This window comes from Micrasema longulum, unplaced genomic scaffold (assembly GCF_059751315.1).
Source record: "Micrasema longulum isolate JH-2025_06_02 unplaced genomic scaffold, ASM5975131v1 h1tg001820l, whole genome shotgun sequence".
NCBI lineage: Eukaryota > Metazoa > Arthropoda > Insecta > Trichoptera > Brachycentridae > Micrasema > Micrasema longulum.
In genome coordinates, this window is record NW_028278994.1 from 128,862 (window position 1) to 149,927 (window position 21,066).

Consider the following 21,066-nt stretch of genomic DNA (forward strand, 5'->3'; position numbering starts at 1 on the left):
GACTATTCTTAATTCTATGAGCGCAACATAAATAAAACGAATATAATTATTCAACAGTTTATTTGACTTCGTAAATTAAATTATAATAATGTACATTAATGAGCATAATATACATAATATAGTAATTACCCATACACAATGGCTGATTTCAAATGATTGAGGATTATCTTTAATATTTTACACTTAATGAGCGACTTAAATACACATATCGAGTAGATGATTTTCCTATTTTGATTCAATTTGGCGTAATTGTTTTAAATTTATGGTAATTTTTAATATTAACATGTATTTTTATAATCATAAGACATTGGTATCAATGCAAAACGTTTATATATAAATAAAATTTTGCATACACAACAGTCAATAAGGGATTTAAAATTAAGAACGGAACTTTCCAACAGCTGTCAAACTTCCATACAAAAATATTTTCACCACAGACAATAATTTTATACATAAAAAAAGTACGCTACTAAAGTTTTAATCACGTTTTTCGATAGGTATTTTTTTTAAATTACAGCATTTACAAAGTTTGTGAGTGGTCGTTAAGGAAATGTAGATGTTTAAACATTGGATGAATGGTGAATGTTACGCAAAGTTTAATTTGACCACTTAAACCAGCCAATGAGGAAGTTCAATCGTTTAGGTAAACTAAGCCAAAAAAATGTTTTTTTCATTATCTTCATGATTTTTTAAAGTTTTATTCACGTTCAAGTGTGTTTTCCAGACAATTAAAAGGTGAACCTTGTACCTGTCAAAATACACTAAACATTGATATCAGAAATCTTCCACAACACAAGTAGTTCGATTCTATTAAAATCATTTTCATTGACTGATTTGAGAGAACCAATTCGTATGCCCATATTTTTCTTTGCCGACGATACAAAATTGTTTGCCAACCCAATAATTAGCCTCCAGCAAATCCAAGATGACCTAAATTAGATTTTTCAATGGACAAAATAATGGCTCTTAACGCTAAACCCTGAGAAATGCATCGTCCTACACATTGGCCCTAGAATTCTGAAAATAATATACCGAGGATGGAAATCAAATGCAAGCAATAAAGTCGCAAAAAGATCTTCGAGTTGTGATTACTTGCGTCTTAAATGGGAATCACATATTACAGAAATTGTCAAACGCACCAATCTCTTCTGCTTAGTAAGGAAAACATTCGCTCACATCACCCAAGATTTGTTCCTCAAAATGTATAAAACATATGTTCGTCCTCTCCTGGAGTATGCGTATTACATCTCGAGTCCCTATTTTAAAAAAGACAGAGTTGTCAGAGAAAGTCCAGAGAAAAGCCGCTTAAGGCAGCTCGGGTTAAGTTCACTGGAAGAGCGGAGGCAGCGTGGTGGCTCCATTGAAATGTTCAAAATATTAACTGAGCAATATAATGTACCCGAGTTGAAATCAATGTTCACTATGAATGAAAACCGCCATCTCAGAGGTCATTCATTGGAACTAAACACTGCCTCCTTCTCATTCAACCCCGGGAAGAACTTCCTGACAAACTGAGTCGTGGAGAAATAGAATGGCCTTCCCGAGAAAGTGATTGGTGCTAGTTCAGTTAATGTTAACTAGATGCACACATCACTTTATAATGTTTAACAATCATGTACACTTGATTTACATAATTTATTTTTTTCTTACGTTTTTGTGTATGAAAACATTTTTTACGTCAAATTTCTCGTAGCAATGAACTTCCTCATTGTACGTCATTTATTATGACGATGTTTATGTGCACATCCTATTCTGAAAACGTGTCACACTCAAGTAGCGCTCTGAAGACACATTTTTAAAAAATAATGTTATTTATCAATTATTTTTTGAAGTTTGACAGTTGTGATGAAACAAAAAAAGCTATGCTGCATCCAGCGTTCCATATTTAAAACACGACTTATTTTACAGAGTCAATATCCACTTTAAGCAAAAACACGAAAACATTAATTTATTTACAAATTCATCTTAAATATTGATTATATTTTTATTGTAAGGAGGTATTTAAAAATTTCGATTTATTAATTTAATAGTTAATCTAATGATTGGATGATTGTGAGTTTTGTTAAGAATAATGATTATTATTAATATTTTACATAAATAATTATCAACAATGTTTTGAATGTGTCCAAATGCTCGTAGACAGGCTGGATATCACTCTAGGGAGTTATTAAGATGGGATAGTTGAAAAGTCTCCGGGTTGCCTTTAGGTGAAATAATTCAGCCAGGTGAATCTCACCCACATCAATGAAGGCTTCAGGTCTTTTACATCACAAAACTCAACAGATAGAGTCGAGGAAAGGTGGATGTTTAAACATAGGCAGAATGGTGAATGTTACACAGTGTGTAATCTGGCCACATAAACCAGCCGATGACAGGTCATAAGCCCTGTAAATCCCGAGACTTCCATGTTTTCTTCTCAGAAATGTTTTCCCTCTGTTGCAATAAATTTGCATAAAAAAAAAAAATAATAATACAATGCATTGTTTGAAATATATTTGTGTTACGTAAAATCGGCTTTTGGGTGATGTCTATAGCTTGCCAACCACGTACTGCACACCGCATCCGAGGACTTAAGTCTTCTTGGGGGTGCCCACGTTCAAGGAAAAAGTTCTCATTTTGAAAGAGAAAGGTTGTCCAATGGAGTTCTCTGTAATCTGAAAGTCTTGGCTGAAAGCTAATCCAGAAATACACAATATAATATCCTTTATTGGCTTGACGAAAGGGGAAAGTAATTCTTCGCTGACTGAATAATTTGATCGATTCGCCGAAGTGATGGCAAAACTTTTTAATTGGAATCCGCCAGATCTGTATGTCTGACAGAACCTATAAAGAGGCCACGGATAGTAGCGAGAAGCTCCATTCGCGGTATTCAAGAGGGGAAAAAGGACAGAACCACAGGATGTGTTCAAAAGATTAGTTAGGATGACCGTAGCAGCACGAAGGGGAGTCGACAACATTAAAAACCAGTAACTTTTCAGTATACTTTCTATGACCTGATAAAACTGGATTGTCCAGTGATCAGGGATAACCCAAGGAGATTTTAAGTGCTGAGAGGAAAAAGTGATCATAGAAATAAATATTCATTACAAATTTATGAGGGAGTTTACAATTTTTTTAAATAATAAATGTTCCATTTGACACATTAACTGGCAAACTCATTAGTAAAAAATGGACAAACGATGTCAAAACAAAACTTTAGTTTGTAACCCGTTTTTTTACATATATTTTAGAGAAGTTTCGATATTTATGGTAATGTGGTTAGGTAAGGTTAAGTAACTGATACAATACTAAAGCCGAAATTATGTTGTATTATTAATTATCTCCTTTTTTCAAATTTAAAGCTGCGTCGTATGAGCCAACACTCGTGGATTTACAATGTAATTTTTGGCATTCACATCAAAATCTTTAGAGTAATAACGCGCATGCTACCGCTTATATAGCCGTCCAAATGATTCTGGTCAAACACAAAGTTAGCTATAGTTTGCAGCAAAACATCGGGCTTTACTCGGGCCAAGAATCAACAAATCAATATTAATTTGCATTGTAAATTTCCATATTTTTTATGAGCAAAGCCAAGCACAGTGACAAAAGTGTCTTTTTCACATCCATTGCTCAAACCAAACAATAATGGCTGCCAGCAGAGTGAAGTTGTCCATAAACAAAATTTTGGAACACTTTTGTTCTATGCACAAGAGCAAAATAACAAACGCTTTATTACTCTGAGTATAGAACAAATATGAAAATGTTTTAAATCAATCACAATGAAATTATGTATTTGTCCAGTAAATCAAATTTAAAATATTAGTTTTAACCTCAAAATCAATTTTGCATTTAAAATTTAATTATTTATATATTATTTTACATAGAAAATGTAGATTTGATGGTAAATTTCATTAATTTATTTACAAGTACTTAAAATTTGGCACGAAATTCAAAATGGACACTGTTTTATTTAATAGAGAGTCCGACCAGCCCAAATTGGCAAACCGTAATAACGTTTTACTATTGACGCTGTGACCTGTGTAGGTCTATTGTGACGGGCCCAGTAAATTAGTTCTCGCCCTCCAAGCCCAAGTCTTTAGGGCCAGGCTACTAAGTGAAAGGCAAGTGTCCTCATATTGCTAAATCTCCTCCAAATCAAGTTCCTTAAAGTATCGGGCTGTTAAGTAAGGGGCGAAAGCTCTTTTTTAAGAGCAACAGAGAAGTTTAACCAGTGGTCCCCCGAGGATGCGGCTTCTTTTGTGATGTAAAGCATCACATTTACATAAAATGTGTATCGATGTTTCATCATCAGCACTGCAGAATCTACATCAAGAAGTTCAAGAAAGGTTTATTCAAATGCTACATTAGTTTCTTCACTGCTTTGCCAATTTGCGTCGGTCGGACTTTAATATAATATATTGGCACTGTGGATTTGATTTTAAAATTTGTATTTATTTTTGAACACGATAAATAATTTATATGGTTAGATTAATTTAGTTTAAATTAAGTAAGGTTAGGTTAGGAAGGATTTTCAATTTGTATTCTTCACAGAAAGTGATATATAATTTGTATACGGTTAGGTTATATTAGATAATAGTCAAATAGGATTATTAATTAGATTTATAATGGGCATTAGTCAGAGCCGGATCAATCATAGGTTCGGTTGGCACAGAGAACCAGACACTTGCTGACAAGGGAAGGGAGAATAGTATGCTCGTATTAATTTACAAATGTGTATAGTCCCGTCCCTTTTCAGTTAGATCCGATTGATACATTATTATTTGAATTGCAAACACAAAGAATATTGCCATCATAAAACTTCAATGAATGATCGATATACTTCTGAAAATTGTGGAGATGTGGAATCACAAACATTACACATAATGATTAATGTTAAGTGGTTTGAATGTGATCGCTTAAACCATCCAATGAGAGGCTATAAGCCTTGTAAACGGGTTGACTGCCACTCTACCAAGTGTGAAGCGTTGCACAGGTGTTATTGGAAGTCACAATCTTGGCATATTTTTTGACAGTTTCCAAAATAAATTCATCTACTGTTTACAACCCGTAAACGAGTGATCGGCGTCAACCTGCCAATGCCTAGATTTCCACATTCCCTATTAATTCATTAGTCTCTGTTGAGATATCGGTCTGTCTAAATTATTTACTATCTTTAATGCAGATCACTTCATTGTTTCAAAAGCTTCGGTAACAAACTGTGAAAGCAAAAAATTAAGACATGTTGAATAAAATGCCATCATTTTCTCAAATTTATAAGAGCATGGCGTCATTAATTATAGAAGAAAAACACATTAACACTGCATCCCTGGGATTTCATAGTTATAAATATACACAAAAGTACAATTTATGAATAATAAACACCAGAATTATATAATATATCAACACATAACAATACAAATCCATTAATTGTAATATATTGTAATGAAAATGTTACATGAATAATTATGTTACTAGATTATTATATAATTTATATATTTCTTATATTATGTTGATTTGAAATCATTTCTTAATTTATAATCAAGTATTTACATGTACAAACTAGTTTAAGGCACTTTTTAAAAACAAAATGAAACAAATTAATGTTTAAATGTATGTATATCTAAGTTTTCTGTAAATACGTTTTTTAATCACAACCCGAATAATAATCATGGTTATTTGAATGATGTACTCAATGTCGTTATATTTCCTGACAGTTCATCGAAAGGGTCAGGAGTTTCAAGTACCTGGAAGTATAATATGTAACAAAAGATGGCAACTTTGAACAAGAGCCGGGAAGAGCTAGGAATAGCAGACGCTGCATTCAACAGAATGAAGGCTCCAATTAGCTATAGTAAATAAGCTAATGCATTTACACGTTGACTATACAATAGATATGACAATATTGTCTTGTCCCAGCTCCGTGAACTGCCTCGACCGCGCGGGACAGAACGCTGGGACAACGCGAAAATTCGGTCACAATTAAAAAAATGAATACACGACGGCGTTTATTATGAGCGAGTTCAGGAAAAATACTATTTATTTTACACCAAGATGTATTGGAATTCTTAAAACACAAACAATATAATAAAAAGGATTTTTTTCTGCATCAATTTTCATCGCTATTGTTACAAGGTCCTGCCCGTGCGTGTTCACACGTAGATAATGCGGCGCACGATGGGGGTAATTAATGTTCCGCCGAGATAATCTATCTCGATAGCGATACGGTTCCTAAGACCGGTCATTACATTTGGTGTCCAATGCTGGGTTATGGCCAAAAGAGATGAAAACATGGTATTAGCATTTGAAAGAAAAATATAAAGGAAGATATTTGGTGCTGTCAACCAAAACGGAGTGTGGAGGAGACGGTTTAATCATGAATTAGAGGCACTGTATGGCGAACCCAACATTGCACAATTCATCGAAATAAGAAGATTACAATGGTTGGGCCATGTGCGCAGAATGAATGATAATCGTACCCTAAAAAGATTCTTTATATCACTCCGGAAGGCAGACGAAGCAGAGGCAGACCAGAGTTAAGATGGCTGGAAAATGTGGAAAGTGACATTAGAGCAAGTGGCCTGATGAACTGAAAAGAGCTGCAGGGTGCAGGGAGGAATGGAGACAGATTCTGAAGGAGGTCAGGGCCCACAATGGGCTGTAGCGCCACTGATGATGAAATAGTTTCAAAGTCTTGCACCCTAACCAGCCTAGCCATGTGACGGCGTACTTTAAATGTGTTTTAATTGTAATAAACGAGCTTCAAAATAACACGATCTTTAAAATGACCGTAAGGTGTGGTTCAATTCAAAAATAACCCTCGCGCTTCATAACCGATTTCCGTATTTTATTGAACACATCAAACATCAACATCATTTTAAACTGATGTAGGAGCTCTCTTAACAGCAACTAACAAAATCCCACAGGCATACACATATCGATCCTCCAGTTTGTTAAAAAATTCCGATTTTTATTTTATTTAATTACGATAAATGCAGTAGAACTTTTGCTTGTTAATGCAGACAGCTCCTACACCAGTTGGAGATGACAGAAAAAACAACATAATTTTTTTTGATTGATTTGGAGCTATCCGCACTGAGTGTTAGGTAATCAATATTTTGGATGTTTTGATAATTTTGTTGTTTACGTACAGGAAATGTATGATTCCCCTTCTGCACTGTCCTTAACAGGCGCAGTGGGAATTGGTTTCCGAGTGTGTCTCACATGTTCTAACGCCGAAAAACTTCTACATAATTAAATAATGATACTTAGGTCATTTCAAGAGGTTCATTTTGCCAATGTAAAAAATTGATGCATGAATATATATTTAATTTAATTTAATCAGCAAAAGCTGTTCGCTTTAAACTAAATAATAATAATATGAAGCACAACTCTTGAGCACATTAAAATCGTACAAGCAAAGCATAAAATAATAAAAAAAACAAAAATTTAAGAAAATATTTTATTGAAACCAATAAAAAAATAATTAAATTGACAATCATTCGACAAAATAACTGTATTAAGACCATGTCTCTAAACATACATTAAAAATAAAGCTTAAATCTAATAAATTAAAAATAATAAATGAGGCAACACAGCAACTTAGAAGAAAAACCTAATAACTCTTCTACTTAAACCTTTGTAGTCAAACATTTCTATAAATGTTAATAGATTTGTATGTAACCACTGACAGACTATTCTTTGTCTACCAGTTTCGAGACGTACCCGTCTCTTCGTCAGGGAATTATATAAATGTAACTAGTGTCCTTATAAATAAACCGGTAGGCACAGAAAAATCTGGACGTGTTTATATACAAATATTTATTGACATTTATTGAAGTTTTGTTTAAATTATAGGCTTTAAAATATAGCTTGATAGAATGACAGTTGTCAGCAAAAATGATGACATAACTTTGTAGTAACGTCTAAGGAGTGATTTATATTGACACACGAAAAATCATTTGTATCTGGCGTGATTTATTTTTTTAATACAATGCAATCAACATAACTTTACAAAATCAGCTTTAAAACTAAAATAAACCTAATTATTAACGACATTTTTACAAGGTGCCAAAATGTTAGATATGGGACAAATTAATCAATGTAAATCGATTGAATAAAAAAATAATTCATTTGATGTTGTTCATGAAAAAAAGTATAAAATGTCTTATTTTTGGTGAATAATTGTCTTAAACACACTATAATAGGCTTGTTTTTCGTTTCTATATCAATTTTCGGAAACAGAGTTTCATGTTTGCATGAAAAATATGATAAAATCGATTTGATCGGTACATGGTCAGTGATCAGTACTTTCCACCACTAGTCACATTAGTTTGGCTGCTGTCATTTTAATCAAGCTATATTTTAAGGGCTATAGTGCATGTGCATAGTGATGTGGTGACTATGTCGCTCTGGGGTGCATTAAGTTTCAGGTTTGATTCCTTGGTTTATAAATGTAAAAAAATGCTTTGAGTTCGAATTTCACTGTTAAATGTAAAAAATAAACAGTTTAAAAAATAATTAATACATGAGGTTAACTCTAAGATGATATGAATCTAAATTAATTTCTTTAGCAAATGTGAGTTATTTATGTAAAAATGTATCAAAATATAATAAACCGTTATCAAAATGATAATTAAATATAAAAAAACATTTAAGATGTGGTAGATTGACATTTATTTTAATAGGTTAGAACTGAGTTTAAAACATCTTTAAAGCTATGGTTTCCTAAGAAAGCAGTGATGTTCATTTATCAGCCATGATATGCTGTAAAGCTGTGAGCGAAATAAGATGGCCATCTTAACGGTGTCTCTGGAGATGTCAACTTAAAGAGAGCTGTGTCATTATTTAGCGATTGTGATAACCTAATGTTATTAAACTAGTTTTTTTTATAAAATTGAGACATACTGCGGCAGAAAAAGACACTATTGAAATACTTAGCATTATTAATAGGTAAATTTGGAAGATGAGGAGTCATTGGAAGTTGAAAACTATATTTTTTATCATCATTCTCTCTTAGGAAACCAAAGCTTATGTGCATTAGATAATTTTCTGTTGATAAAACGGCACATTGACAGTTCAAACCAATATAAAAATAATTTTTCGTATTATAACGCGCGTATCTCAATTTAGTCAGGTTTTAGGAAGAAAAATTGTATTTTTAGATCAAATTTTCATCTATGACGCATGCATAGTTTTAACAGAAGTAAAATTATAAAAAGAAAAGACGTTTTTTGAGACATGCGCGACGTCAAAAGAAAAAAATCTTGGCCATTTTTCACTATAAACTTTTTGAAACAACAGTTCAAATAGGAAATTATAACACAATGCGATGTAAATATAGAATAAAATAAAATAATTAAACACATAAATAAATTTGTGACAACACAAGAAAAAATGCCATGTTAACAAGTGTTAATATAAATGTTATTTGTATATTAAAGAAAATATATATTATGTAAAATCAATTCTGCAGCATATACATACATGAGTTTCAGTTTAATGTACCAAAAAAATATATAATGTATTTCCTCGATTATAAGACATAAGTATTTTTCTGTTTGGTGTCTTTGATTTCTGGGTGCGCCTTATAATCTATGGCGTCTTACATTCGCTGTAATTTTTTACAGTTGTGTGAACCTTTACTTTGCAAAAGCAGGTTTAAATTTGAATAAAAACTTATAGAACATTAAAAATATGGCTAATTTTAAATTCCTTTCATTATGATTGTATGACTGTCTGTTTATAATTAGGCCTCTTAAAAAGGGTGCGTCTTACAACCGAGGAAATATGTTGTTTATATCCGGTTTTTAAGAAGAATAACTAAAAAAAAATGGTGAATTTTTAAATTCTATTTTTCTTACTTGCCGGGGCAAAGAAATATTTATAAATAAATCAAACGCAACATAAAAAAACAAAATGGTTGATTAATAATTACACATAATTGTTAGTAAACGTAGATTAATGTCATAACTTTGGTATAATTTTAATAGAGTTAAAAACAAAACTAGCACGTGGAATAATTAAGATTATATTTAGTTATTGTCTTCGTAACTAAAAGCATAACATAACCTAAAATTATAATCGTAAAATAAAGCTATGCTAATCTAAACACATGGGTATCATTGCTTTTTAAATGTTCGAGTATTGGGTAGGGATATGAGGTTCGAACAAAGTAAACATAGAAAAATATTACTTAAGGAAAATGGATGTTAAAAATTTAGTTTGATTGGGTATTAAATATGTAATATCAATTATAAAATATATGTTCGTCCACTCCTGGAGTATGCCCACCAAATTTGGAGTCCCTATTTTTAAAAAGACATAGAGTTGTTGGAGAAAGTCCAGAGAAGAGCAACTAAAATGGTAGTTTCTCTAAAAAATGAATCATACGAGGGCCGCTTAAGGGAGCTCGGGTTAAGTTCACTGGAAGAGCGGAGGCAGCGTGGTGACTTGACTGAGCAATATAATGTACCCAAGTCGAAATCAATGTTCACTATGAATAAACACCGCCATCTCAGAGGTCATTCATTGAAACTCAACACTGCCTCCTTCTCATCCAACCCCGGGAAGAACTTCCTGACAAACCGAGTTGTGGAGAAATGGAATGGCCTTCCCGAGAAAGTGATTGATGCTAGTTCAGTGAATGTTAACTAGATGCACACAGCAATGTATAATGTTTAATAACCAAGTACACTTGATATACACGCATCAGCTTAATAGCTGCTAGTGTATTATTAATAATAATAATGTTTGTTAAACAAGGAAAATTATAAAGGATGAAACAGATATTAATTTCTTATCAATTGAACTATTGAAATATCATCAGACAATGAGGAGTCTTCATTTGTATCTGTGACCAATGCCTCTCAAACACAATCCAAGTCAGTATGTCTGGCTTCAGGGTGTTGGTTGAAATATCTAAACGGGAATACCAGTTTTGCGGTCTTGTTATTACTCAACATACCTCTATGTTTGGACTGAACCAAATCAAAGGATGAAAAGTATCTTTTTAGAGCTGGTGTTGCTGCATATTCCCCTGCCCCAGGTGGATTCTGGTCCAAAACATGCAACGAATACGACTTTATGGTGCCCGGGGAATCTCAGTAAAGTTAATCACCGAGAAACGCGGGAATGTCTCGTAAAAACAAAGACTACAACTAAATTTAATCGGGTTGTGGTCCCGTGGCTAGAGTCTCGGACTCACAGCTCAAAGGTCCGTGGTTCGAATCTCACTTTATCCCAACTTGATTCCCATTTTCTAATAGTGAGACATTTACAACTGGTTAAAAATGGCTCTCAAAATTAAATATTTGTGCAAATCGCGCAAAAACGCAAATATTTTTTCTTTTCAAAAATAAAATTATAAATTTCATTTATAATTTAATGAATTCTGACGTGGAATATTTCAATTTTGAGTTAAAATAATTTTTGCCATTTTTACGCGAAGCTAGTTTATGACAGACAAACTACTAAGACGCGTTTTGGCGCGATCAGCAAATTTTCAGGATTATTCCAGAGCAAAGACAACGAGCACCCGCTTAAGCCTCGCGACTTGTTTGCGATTTGACAAAAAACCCGACTGCATCAACGCCCCAGCCACCGTATTTACTGGACTTGACCCCCTGTGACTTTTTCTGTTCCCATAGCTGAAGAGGACTATGAAAGGACGACGTTTCGTGACCATAGAGGAGTCTACACTTTTAAATCAACAGGAATTTGTCTGCTCGTGGTGTAATGGTCAGCGTGTTTGCCTAACATTCAAGAGGTCTCGGGTTCGTTTCCCGACATGGTTGACATGGAATATTTCATAGTCGCTGGAGCGGCACCTGAAGGGTGACTGATCATCTTACCTTCGAAAGGAAAAAGCTCTGATACCCAAGTGTTATTTGTAACTAATGAGTACAAATTGTGGTGGGTACAACTTAATATTAAAAATAATTAGCGTTTGTAAAAATAAATTTCACAAACAATAACAAGAAAAAAGGAAAGATTGAATATATTTACCTAACTATTTAATATAATTAGTCATTTTATTAAAAACAAAAAATTTGGTATCTTCTTCAATAATAACATTATCAAATAACTACCAATTAATTTAATATTTACAATTCCTATCTAAATCCATATGTTTTGTTTACATTTTAAAGCTATGTTTAAATTTAAGAATGGGCGGCTGTGAATAAATTTACGATTAGTAATTTCTGAATATTGAAAAAGTATAGTACAAGTAATTTTAATTATCATTATTATTGAAATATTGAGTGCTTTTCTCTGTAACGTCAAATTCTAATTGAAATAAATCAGTTTTGGAACTAAAACTCTGTTATGCAGGGTAGGTATTAATAGTGAGTCACTCTCTGTGTTGAGGCTGATGAAGAACACAGGTCTGTGTGTGAAAGATTTCTGAGATTTAGAAAAATATTGCCACTGTGAAAAATGAGAAAGCACAAATCCGGCACAGAGCCGGCTTTGTAATATGAAGGTAGATAAAGATAGACGAAAAGTTACGCATACCGTATGGGGAATTGTCAAATGTCATATGAAAATCATGTTCAAGCGAGCGATTTTTCCTCAATTGAGATTTATTTAAATTTTAAATTGTTATCACAGAAGCCTATTCAAAACACAAAAGAGAAATACTTTAATTTTCATCAAGCATTGAATGCGGAGTAAAGTTTTAGCGCCACCTATTGGTTGAATTTAATCGTATGACATCTGAGATGATGTAATGAAAGCACATATCGACATGCCAGTAGATCAAAATTCGCCATACCGAAGTAGATAAGGATAGTAAAAAAGTTAAGCATATCGTCTCGATATGTACCGACGAAGATAGCGTTTGTAATTGCGGCCATGGACTGGCACCGAAGGCATAAGACTAATTACTTTACATTTGATGTAACAAAAATGACCCTATGCACCACTGGAGAGGGCGATAATGATGATGAAAATCATCATCATCGTTTTACTGTCAGTGTGGTCAGGATTTTTACCGGAGAGTAGCTTTCAAGTGGAAACACTCGTCCAGTGTTCTGGGTTCCATTTCACATAAAGTACTGTTTTCTTCACCCACCCGGACACAGATAACAATTATAATTTATACTTATTTCAATGAAAACTTTCAACTAAAAATGGGGTCTTTTCACATTTTAAAAAAGATATATATTTTTAGAGAAGCAGGTAAATTACAATGGTCATTACAATTAATTAGATTTTTTGATGAATTTGACGGATAAATTGTCAACAAAGGTTTAACCCTGTTCAAACGGACATCAACTTTGGGATTTTATTTTTCCCATAGTAAATAAAATAATGTCAGGTTTTGATTTCTAATTCCTGGCAATCTTCTCCATGGTGTCTATTTTTGTCCAATGGCTTGCAATCCGTAATCCCGCTTAAAAAGGCATCCACATTTTGACAGTTCGACTCTCAGATCGAAACTGGTATTTATCTCCCATACTAGTAAAAAAAAACACCCTTGAATCCCAATGTATGTTCAAAATATACTTATATATGTTCTATTAGAACATATATATATGTTCTAAATTATAAAGAAAAATATACATACAAAATCTTTTCAAAATAATTATAGCAAATAATATTGTTTACAATTGTTGATTTTGATTAATTGATTTTTATTTACCTAAAAATGTAACGTTTTACGCCCTATGGGAGAAATGGTACGTATTATGCTACCTCGCTATACTCGTACGCAATGTTTGTAGATCCTCACTCGACGGGCATGACTTGTAATGCCTAAATGACATGACGTCAAATGTGCGCCGTTTTGTATGTGCTCGCTTTGAAACCATCTGAATAATAAAAATTGGATCTTAAGATTCTAATCATTTCAATGTTATTCCCGATTTGTGAAAATACCCTATTCACAGAGCTGGACTCACCATAGATTTAGTTGCCACAAAGGACCAGACACTTGCTTGCAAGGGAGGTGAGAATAGCATGCTCGTATTCATCTACTAACGTGTATATCCCGTCCCTTTTCAGTAAGCGGCAGGGCGCTGCCTATTCGTAGCAGAGTTCATTTGTTTTTGGTTTAAGAAAAGCAATCAATATTGCACAATTGATGTGAAAAACAGAGTATTTGCAAACTTCATGCGATAAAATTCACGCAAATAAGAAATTTCAAAACAACATTCATTATTTACATTCATTATAAATTAAACAGTTATATTATCAATGAGTTAAATTACCCTAGTTTAATTTACAGATTTTTTAAAGTACTATCTAATTTTAATGAGTTTTGTGTACATTATGGTGATAATAAAATGCAGAGAAAAACAAAATCAATTCAGTCACATTTATAATGATTTTTACAGTAGTTTCAACTCTATAATTACAGCTATAGAAAAAATTACAATCAGATTTAAGGACTATACTCAAAGGACAGAATGAAATGTCTTCCGAAAAGAATTTATAAAGCACCAAACATTTTAGCCTCAAACATCCGAATCAACTCAATTACCTCCGTTTTAAAACACATCGTTCAAATATTTAAGATATAATTAGTCTTAGGAATTCAAAAAACATCATAACCTAACATTTTTTGATCCTAAATAAGTTTCCGTAGGTACGCACAGCTTTATGCAACATCCATACATTGATTTCTTATAAGAAATATCGCAAAACACCACATCGATGAGACTTTTTAATGGCACACTCGATAACGGAGGACAAAAATCAACTATCTGTGCTAATAAAATACTTAAATCATCACAAATTTGCAAAGAAAAAATAAAGTTACGCCCATTTTGTAATGACAAAACAGCGCCATCTTAACACATTTTATGCGGGCTTCTTTTAGGCTGTAGCGAATGTAATCTAACAGGTAAATCAGCGGAAAACGTAATAAAAATCGCTCTCCTAAAATATATAAAAAATATCCATAAATAAACATTATTGAATAAACAATGAAATTTAAAATTAACACTTGCCGTATACTGCACGATGTCATATTGAGAGGTTTTTAGACTCAATTGTTTGTCAAATTACTTTGTTATTTTTAAATAAAAAAGTAATAAGCTCGACAAATGAACAGTAAAAAAAAATAAGAAAAGAAGGCGGATTTAATTCATCGACTCATTGACTCTAATCCATCGACCTATTTATACACTTAGGGCTCAGGAGCCCTCAAAAATTATAACGCTTAACTAAATGCCCAAATGCTTAGTGATGTTCTAAGTCGTTCTTTGACTTCCTACCAGGTGTGACGTTTTGAATCTAAACTAAAATGTCTGCTTTTGTCATGAAAGCATGTGAAAACCTTTCGGATAAATATTTTGTGTAATTTTCCATTGGAAAGTATTGATTCATGAGTGATTAACAAAGCTAAAATAATGAATATTCAACTACAAATATTATTTTTTGTAAACGTCAAACTACGCCTAGCGGCGAATAGGAATAAGTATTTAAAAAACAACAAATTTTAGTTGTTTTTGCATTCCCCAAAATCCAATGAAAAGATACAAATATGTCAAAATTATAAGGAATTTAAGGAAAGAGTCTCATAAAAAATTAATGCCAAACATAAACATTTAATTAACTTTGTATTTTGTGGACGATAAGACGCATTGGACCATAAGACGCGTCCCAATTTTCGGTTTAATTTTCAGAGTAAATAAGTGCATATTATGGTCCAAAAAATATGGTATCCTCCAATTTTTGCAACCCATATTCTGAACTCAATTTGCGCGTAGAGAACACGTTTTTAATGCGTATTTATATACTAAATACACGCTAACAGGGCGATCTGTTCACGCGCTATACCATTCAGAATACCAGCCCCTAAACAAACTCAGTAACTATGGGTACGTTTTCGTGTCACTACTTTAAAAAATATTTTACTTTCTATGTGTATTAATAGGTCGATGCCCTAAACAAATCATCTGACTCGCAAGTTCTCATAAGAGCTGTACAAGAGTATGTGCGTACGTAAGAGGAAAGACAGTTAGGATTCCTTTTTTAGATATGTGTGAAGTTTGTAACATTTTAAAGCCTTAATAAATCTACCTTTCCCGCATGAAAAGTATTAGCAATAATTTGACAGCTAAAAAATAAGTAAATTCAGTTCACAAAAAACAGACCATTTCCAGGACAAAGAAGGATAACATGGTGATTATTTTCGATGATGAAATTGAAGTTTACAGTTGACTTCAAATTATAAGCCTAAATTATTGTTGCTGGAAAATGTCTCGTCTGTTGGTAGCAAAATTTTGTTTGTATCATTTGACATGTGTTTGAAAATAGAACGAAACTTTGAAAACAAAAGACATCTGTCACTTCCGCTATCAAAGTGTGCCGCATCACAATATTGATAAAACAGAAACTTAATTCTAAACACTGTTATATATGTAACATCATATAAATGATTTGCAGTCGTTAAATTATCGTTGTCTATAATTGTTCGGTTATAACTAACTTGATTGAATCAAATGCACACAATCACATAAGTGAGATCCTATTCCTTAGCTTACACTCCGAAGCCGACAAATTTACGATTTTATTTATTTTCAAACGGCCGTACTAGATTACACGGCGTTTGTGTCGATTTCTCCTCTGTTGCTCCCGCCGTGCATCGAGTTGTTCATCATGATTCCCGAGTCGTTGCCGGCCATTTTGTTTGTGGCGGCCATCTTGTTGGCGGTCTTGTTTTCGCGCTTGATGGTCCCGTAGGTTGGTACGGGCTGCTGGTGCATGGATTCGTTCGCGGCCAAGTTCTGCACGGTGAGGATTTGGCTGGTGTTGATCGGGCTGCTGTTCAACGGGCTCGAATGCTGTTTGTGCAAATGGCGCGTGGGGTCCTTCAGAATCGACTGGGGTTGGTTGATACAGGGCGGGGGGGACCGAGGATGATTCTGGAAAAGAAGATAAAAAGTTAGATTGAAATTTCGGGCCAGGAAGCAGAGTGTGATGCTCTGGCAAAAAGTACCAGGTCAGCAACATGCGAAGGAAATGATGAAAGGGTACTCGCAAAGTTTTACTTTTAACCTAATAAAGCTCAGCCAAAATCAAGTGAGAATTATCACTAGAGCCCGCCCAGGCACTGCAGATTGAATCAACACCGTGCTAGAATGAACCTTTCCCAAACTTCTAGATGTAGGTTCTGCAGTGCAGATGAGGAAACGCCTATATACATTATATGTGAATGTGATGTTTTACATTATAAAAGGAGCCTCATCCTTGGGGGACCACTGGTTAAACCCGAGGATGTTAAAGAGCTCACCCCCTACCTAATAGCCTGATACTTTACAGCTCTGGGCTTGGAGGGGGAGATTAAGCGAAATGTAAACTCCCACCTTCCACACAGTGGCCAGGATCTTTATAGACCTGGGCGTGGAGGGCGAGAACTATTACGGAGACCTGTCACAATAGATCTTCACAGGTCGCAGTGACATTAGGAGCTTGCAAAGCACTGACTCCCACCTCTAAGAATAAGAATAAGAACAGATTTAAATTTTACAAATGAAGAACATCTTTGAGAAGGGATTAATCTTATTATTTGTTAAAGGCAGGCAGCCTTTGCTGGTGTGCCTATATCTTGTGTAACGCTTTTTGTCTGCGTTGTATTTCCTTAAAAAAAGTTTTCAAACTGGTTGACCAAACCAATGAACAACTAGGCTTGACAATTTATTCCAGTCTGAAACCACCCTGCTGAAAAGGAAGTTTTTCTCGGGATTGAGGTGGAATTGGGGGACGATAGAGCTTCCAGTTATGACCCCGTAAATCGATGTAGGGATTTTATTGATACATCTCATGCAGGGGGCAGTCACAGTAATAATTTAGTATCTTATAAGTTTCTATCAAGTTCCCTCTCTTCCGTCGTTCTTCCAATGATGTAAGTCCTAGTGCTTTTAACCCAAGGCATCCTTGAAGCACATCTTTGGACTTTTGCTCGATGTCTTTGGTGAGGTAGAGACTCCATACTTGGGAATTTATACTCCAATATAGGTCTTGTATATTTTAAGGAATATCTCTGAAGTAATACTTTAGAAAGCCTTCTTAATCAAATAAATTATTGACTTGGTTTTCATGGCAATAGATGCGATCTGAGCTTCCCAATGCTCTGCTATGAATATGCTTTGGAATTTGAAGGTCTCGTGAGATGTACGAGGTATATACGGAAAGTAAATTCCGTTTGTATTTTTTACCATTGCAAGGCTGCAAACACAGTTTCGCGCATGCGTGGTACTTAGCCTGACCTGTTGAGAAGGAGTTGACGCCATTATAAGTTAGCTGACTGTTGTGTATGCTTCATGGTGCTTGTTTGAAATGCCGAATAAAATTGAAAATCCCACTGCTTGTGCGATAACGTCTGTAATTTGTTTCATTAATGGGAATAATATTAAAGTAGTCTGCATTCAATGACAAGGAGATGGGATAAGATAGCTCAGTGAGGTTCTGTTTCGAATGTTTTCCATCTCTGTTGAAATAAATTTTAATGGTTTTATTCTGATTCGAGTAACATACCTGGTTGCAGTTTCCATGTAGAACGGTCACATCGGGAGGTACGGTGTTAGGCATGCCAGGGCTCTGCGAGTGGACCACCATCTTGTTGTCTCCTCTCTGCCTGCGCAGAGTTCCGCCGGATGGCCGCTCGATGTAATTTGGAGTAGGAACTGTCAAAATATTCATATTTATTCACATATCAACACTGATCGTATGAAATTCGACCACATAACTGAGTATCCCATGCAACTACACTGGCTCAGTATCAGAGAACCTGCTTTAAAGAACCTGCTTTTTAATTGTAGTTTCTTACCTTGTCTGTCTTGGTGGTTGATCATATAGTTGGGGGGAGGCGAGCCACCCTGGTAGGCGGCCAGGATGTTAGGGTTGCTAGCTGCGGGCATCACGGGGGGAAGATTGGGGATCGGGGGGTGGCCGTACTGCTGCGGTGGAGTGGGAACTCGACTAATCATACCCTGGAAGATTAAAAAACATAATTATTATCTTTTCCCCATCGGCATAACTGTATGAGTACTCCATGGTATGGTTTCTTACACAAGATAGAAATTAGAGCATTTAATGGTACAGCGAAGATTCTGCTGATGAACTGCTTGGCAACGTCACAGGTTTATAGCGTTATTTTGTTGTTGTGGGAGCCGTGGACGATCATGATTGTAGCCTGCAAAAGATTTTCGGCTTCCGGGGTAGCCATGTTTTACCACATTAACTTATACCTACCGAAGATGGATTCAATTAGACCGATTGTAAATTATCAATTACGTGTAAAGTATTTTTATGCACCATTTTCCTTAACTAAAACATGAAAACTTGTACACAAAACTTTACCACGCGTCTTTTCATAATTCAGAGCATATTGTGATGAAAGAATAATATTATAAACTCACAAAAATGCCTAGAAGGCGACAATTGTGCAGGGTTTAACTTTTAAACGTCCGAAACAAAAACAAGCTGTTTGTCATTCCTACAAACTAATTTGATTATGTCAAACGATGTTGTAGAATGCCTGCAAGTCAGTGGTTCGTAAAATAAATGTCAGTTTAACCCATGTTTATTGCTCGGAAGAATTTATCTTCAACTAAACTGTGTTCACGTTGGTGAAGGTACGACTTTTGTATCTTCCTATTGTAATCGCCTCCACGGTGGTTTGACTTTCGTCAGGAATGAGGGAATTTTAAGGATAATGCAACAGCTTTTGATAAGCGTAAATGTGGTCCTGAAAACGACTGAGTCACATGCTGCGAATGTCGCCTGGTGAGACCTACAAATTGAATTGCTTGTATATTTTACCAGCCCTCACGCCCGGATGACTGTCAATAGACTGTATTTGGTGGAACTTCGGCAGGCTGACCTGTCCTGGGATGAAGCGAGGGTGCAGGCAAGAAGGGCAGGGTTGAGTGAAGACGACTGGAGGAGAGCATATGGAGTGGAAATGAAAATAAAGTCCATAGATTGATGACACACAAGTGTTTTACCTGAAATAATTTGTGTGCACAAAACATCCGAAGACGTCATACTTGATGACGTCACGAATTGTTTGTTTTTGGCACCAATCAAATTACTAGAATTTAATCCTTTATATCTCCCTTAATTTTTAATAGATTTTAATAAGAACAGTACCGATCGGCTTGTGATTTAGTAGATTAATTTGTTAGCTAATAAAAAAATCCATGATAATTGCCCATTAAAAGGTCAAAATATTTGTTGATGTTACACTTACAGGGTGCTGCTGTAGTACTGGGGGGTAGGAAAGATATCGATCCGAGCACATATTGTAATAGGATCCGTCAAGAGGAGGCATCGGGCTAGGCGCGTTGGTGTACCCTGCTTTCACTGTAAAAGAAATAAAAACGTCATTGATCAGACACCCATCGCAACAGATCAAACTTTTATAGCATAGACTCCCAACTTCCAAAATAATAAAAACTAAAAATTTGTGGATTTTCTGTGTCCTTTCAAGTGTCATATAGAAGTGTCGTATAGAGCGAAGTTAGGTTTATATATTTAATAAATGCCATGAGGCTCTTACAATATACAGTTAACTCTCCCTTCCCGGTGATGTGTAGCCAGTACACATTGCATCTAATAACTTTAATATCTCCATCGATATAAAAAATAATGGGTTGAGATTTTCCGTATTCCTTCATTATACATTTATGTATCGGAAAAAACGTTATTTTTATTAAATAACCAATGCTTATTGGGAACATAAAAAGCGTTTTATAAAAAATTGGAGATATCGCCAATACAACAGAAAGTTTACCAATGTGTCGCATGTTGCGTTCATAGTAAAAGAATAATCCTAATATATAATTGTCTCGCACACTCTTTACGTCTCACTCTCGATAATACGAGTATATTTGGGAGCGAGAGAGACAATTTTTATGCGTCACATGCGCGAACAGCAAAGTTTTTTGTACTTCTCCCAGACGCCCATTAATTGCGTTAGTATTAGTGGCTGCTCGGCTTTCGTTGGGGGCGGTTCTTTTGCGCGCACTGTGAGAATGAATTAATGTTTTTTTTTCATCAGCAATAAGATTAAAAATATCATGACTTGATTTCAACTATAAATAATTAAAGCAATTGCCGATGAATATTACACTT

At 34.6% G+C, this 21,066-nt stretch overlaps 1 protein-coding gene across 1 annotated transcript in view; it reads right to left on the reverse strand.

Annotated features, from left to right (window-relative positions):
• Nucleotides 1–45: 45 nt before the first annotated feature.
• Nucleotides 46–21,066, reverse strand: part of LOC148273875 (nephrin-like) — a 121,398-nt gene continuing 100,377 nt past the window's right edge. The window contains exons 21-24 of the mRNA XM_088238024.1: nt 20,183–20,295; nt 18,758–18,920; nt 18,466–18,614; nt 46–16,853 (exon numbers count right to left, since the gene is read on the reverse strand). Of these exons, the coding sequence (XP_088094150.1) occupies nt 16,527–16,853; nt 18,466–18,614; nt 18,758–18,920; nt 20,183–20,295 (752 nt within the window). The 3' untranslated portion in view covers nt 46–16,526. The remainder of the gene's footprint in view (nt 16,854–18,465; nt 18,615–18,757; nt 18,921–20,182; nt 20,296–21,066) is intronic.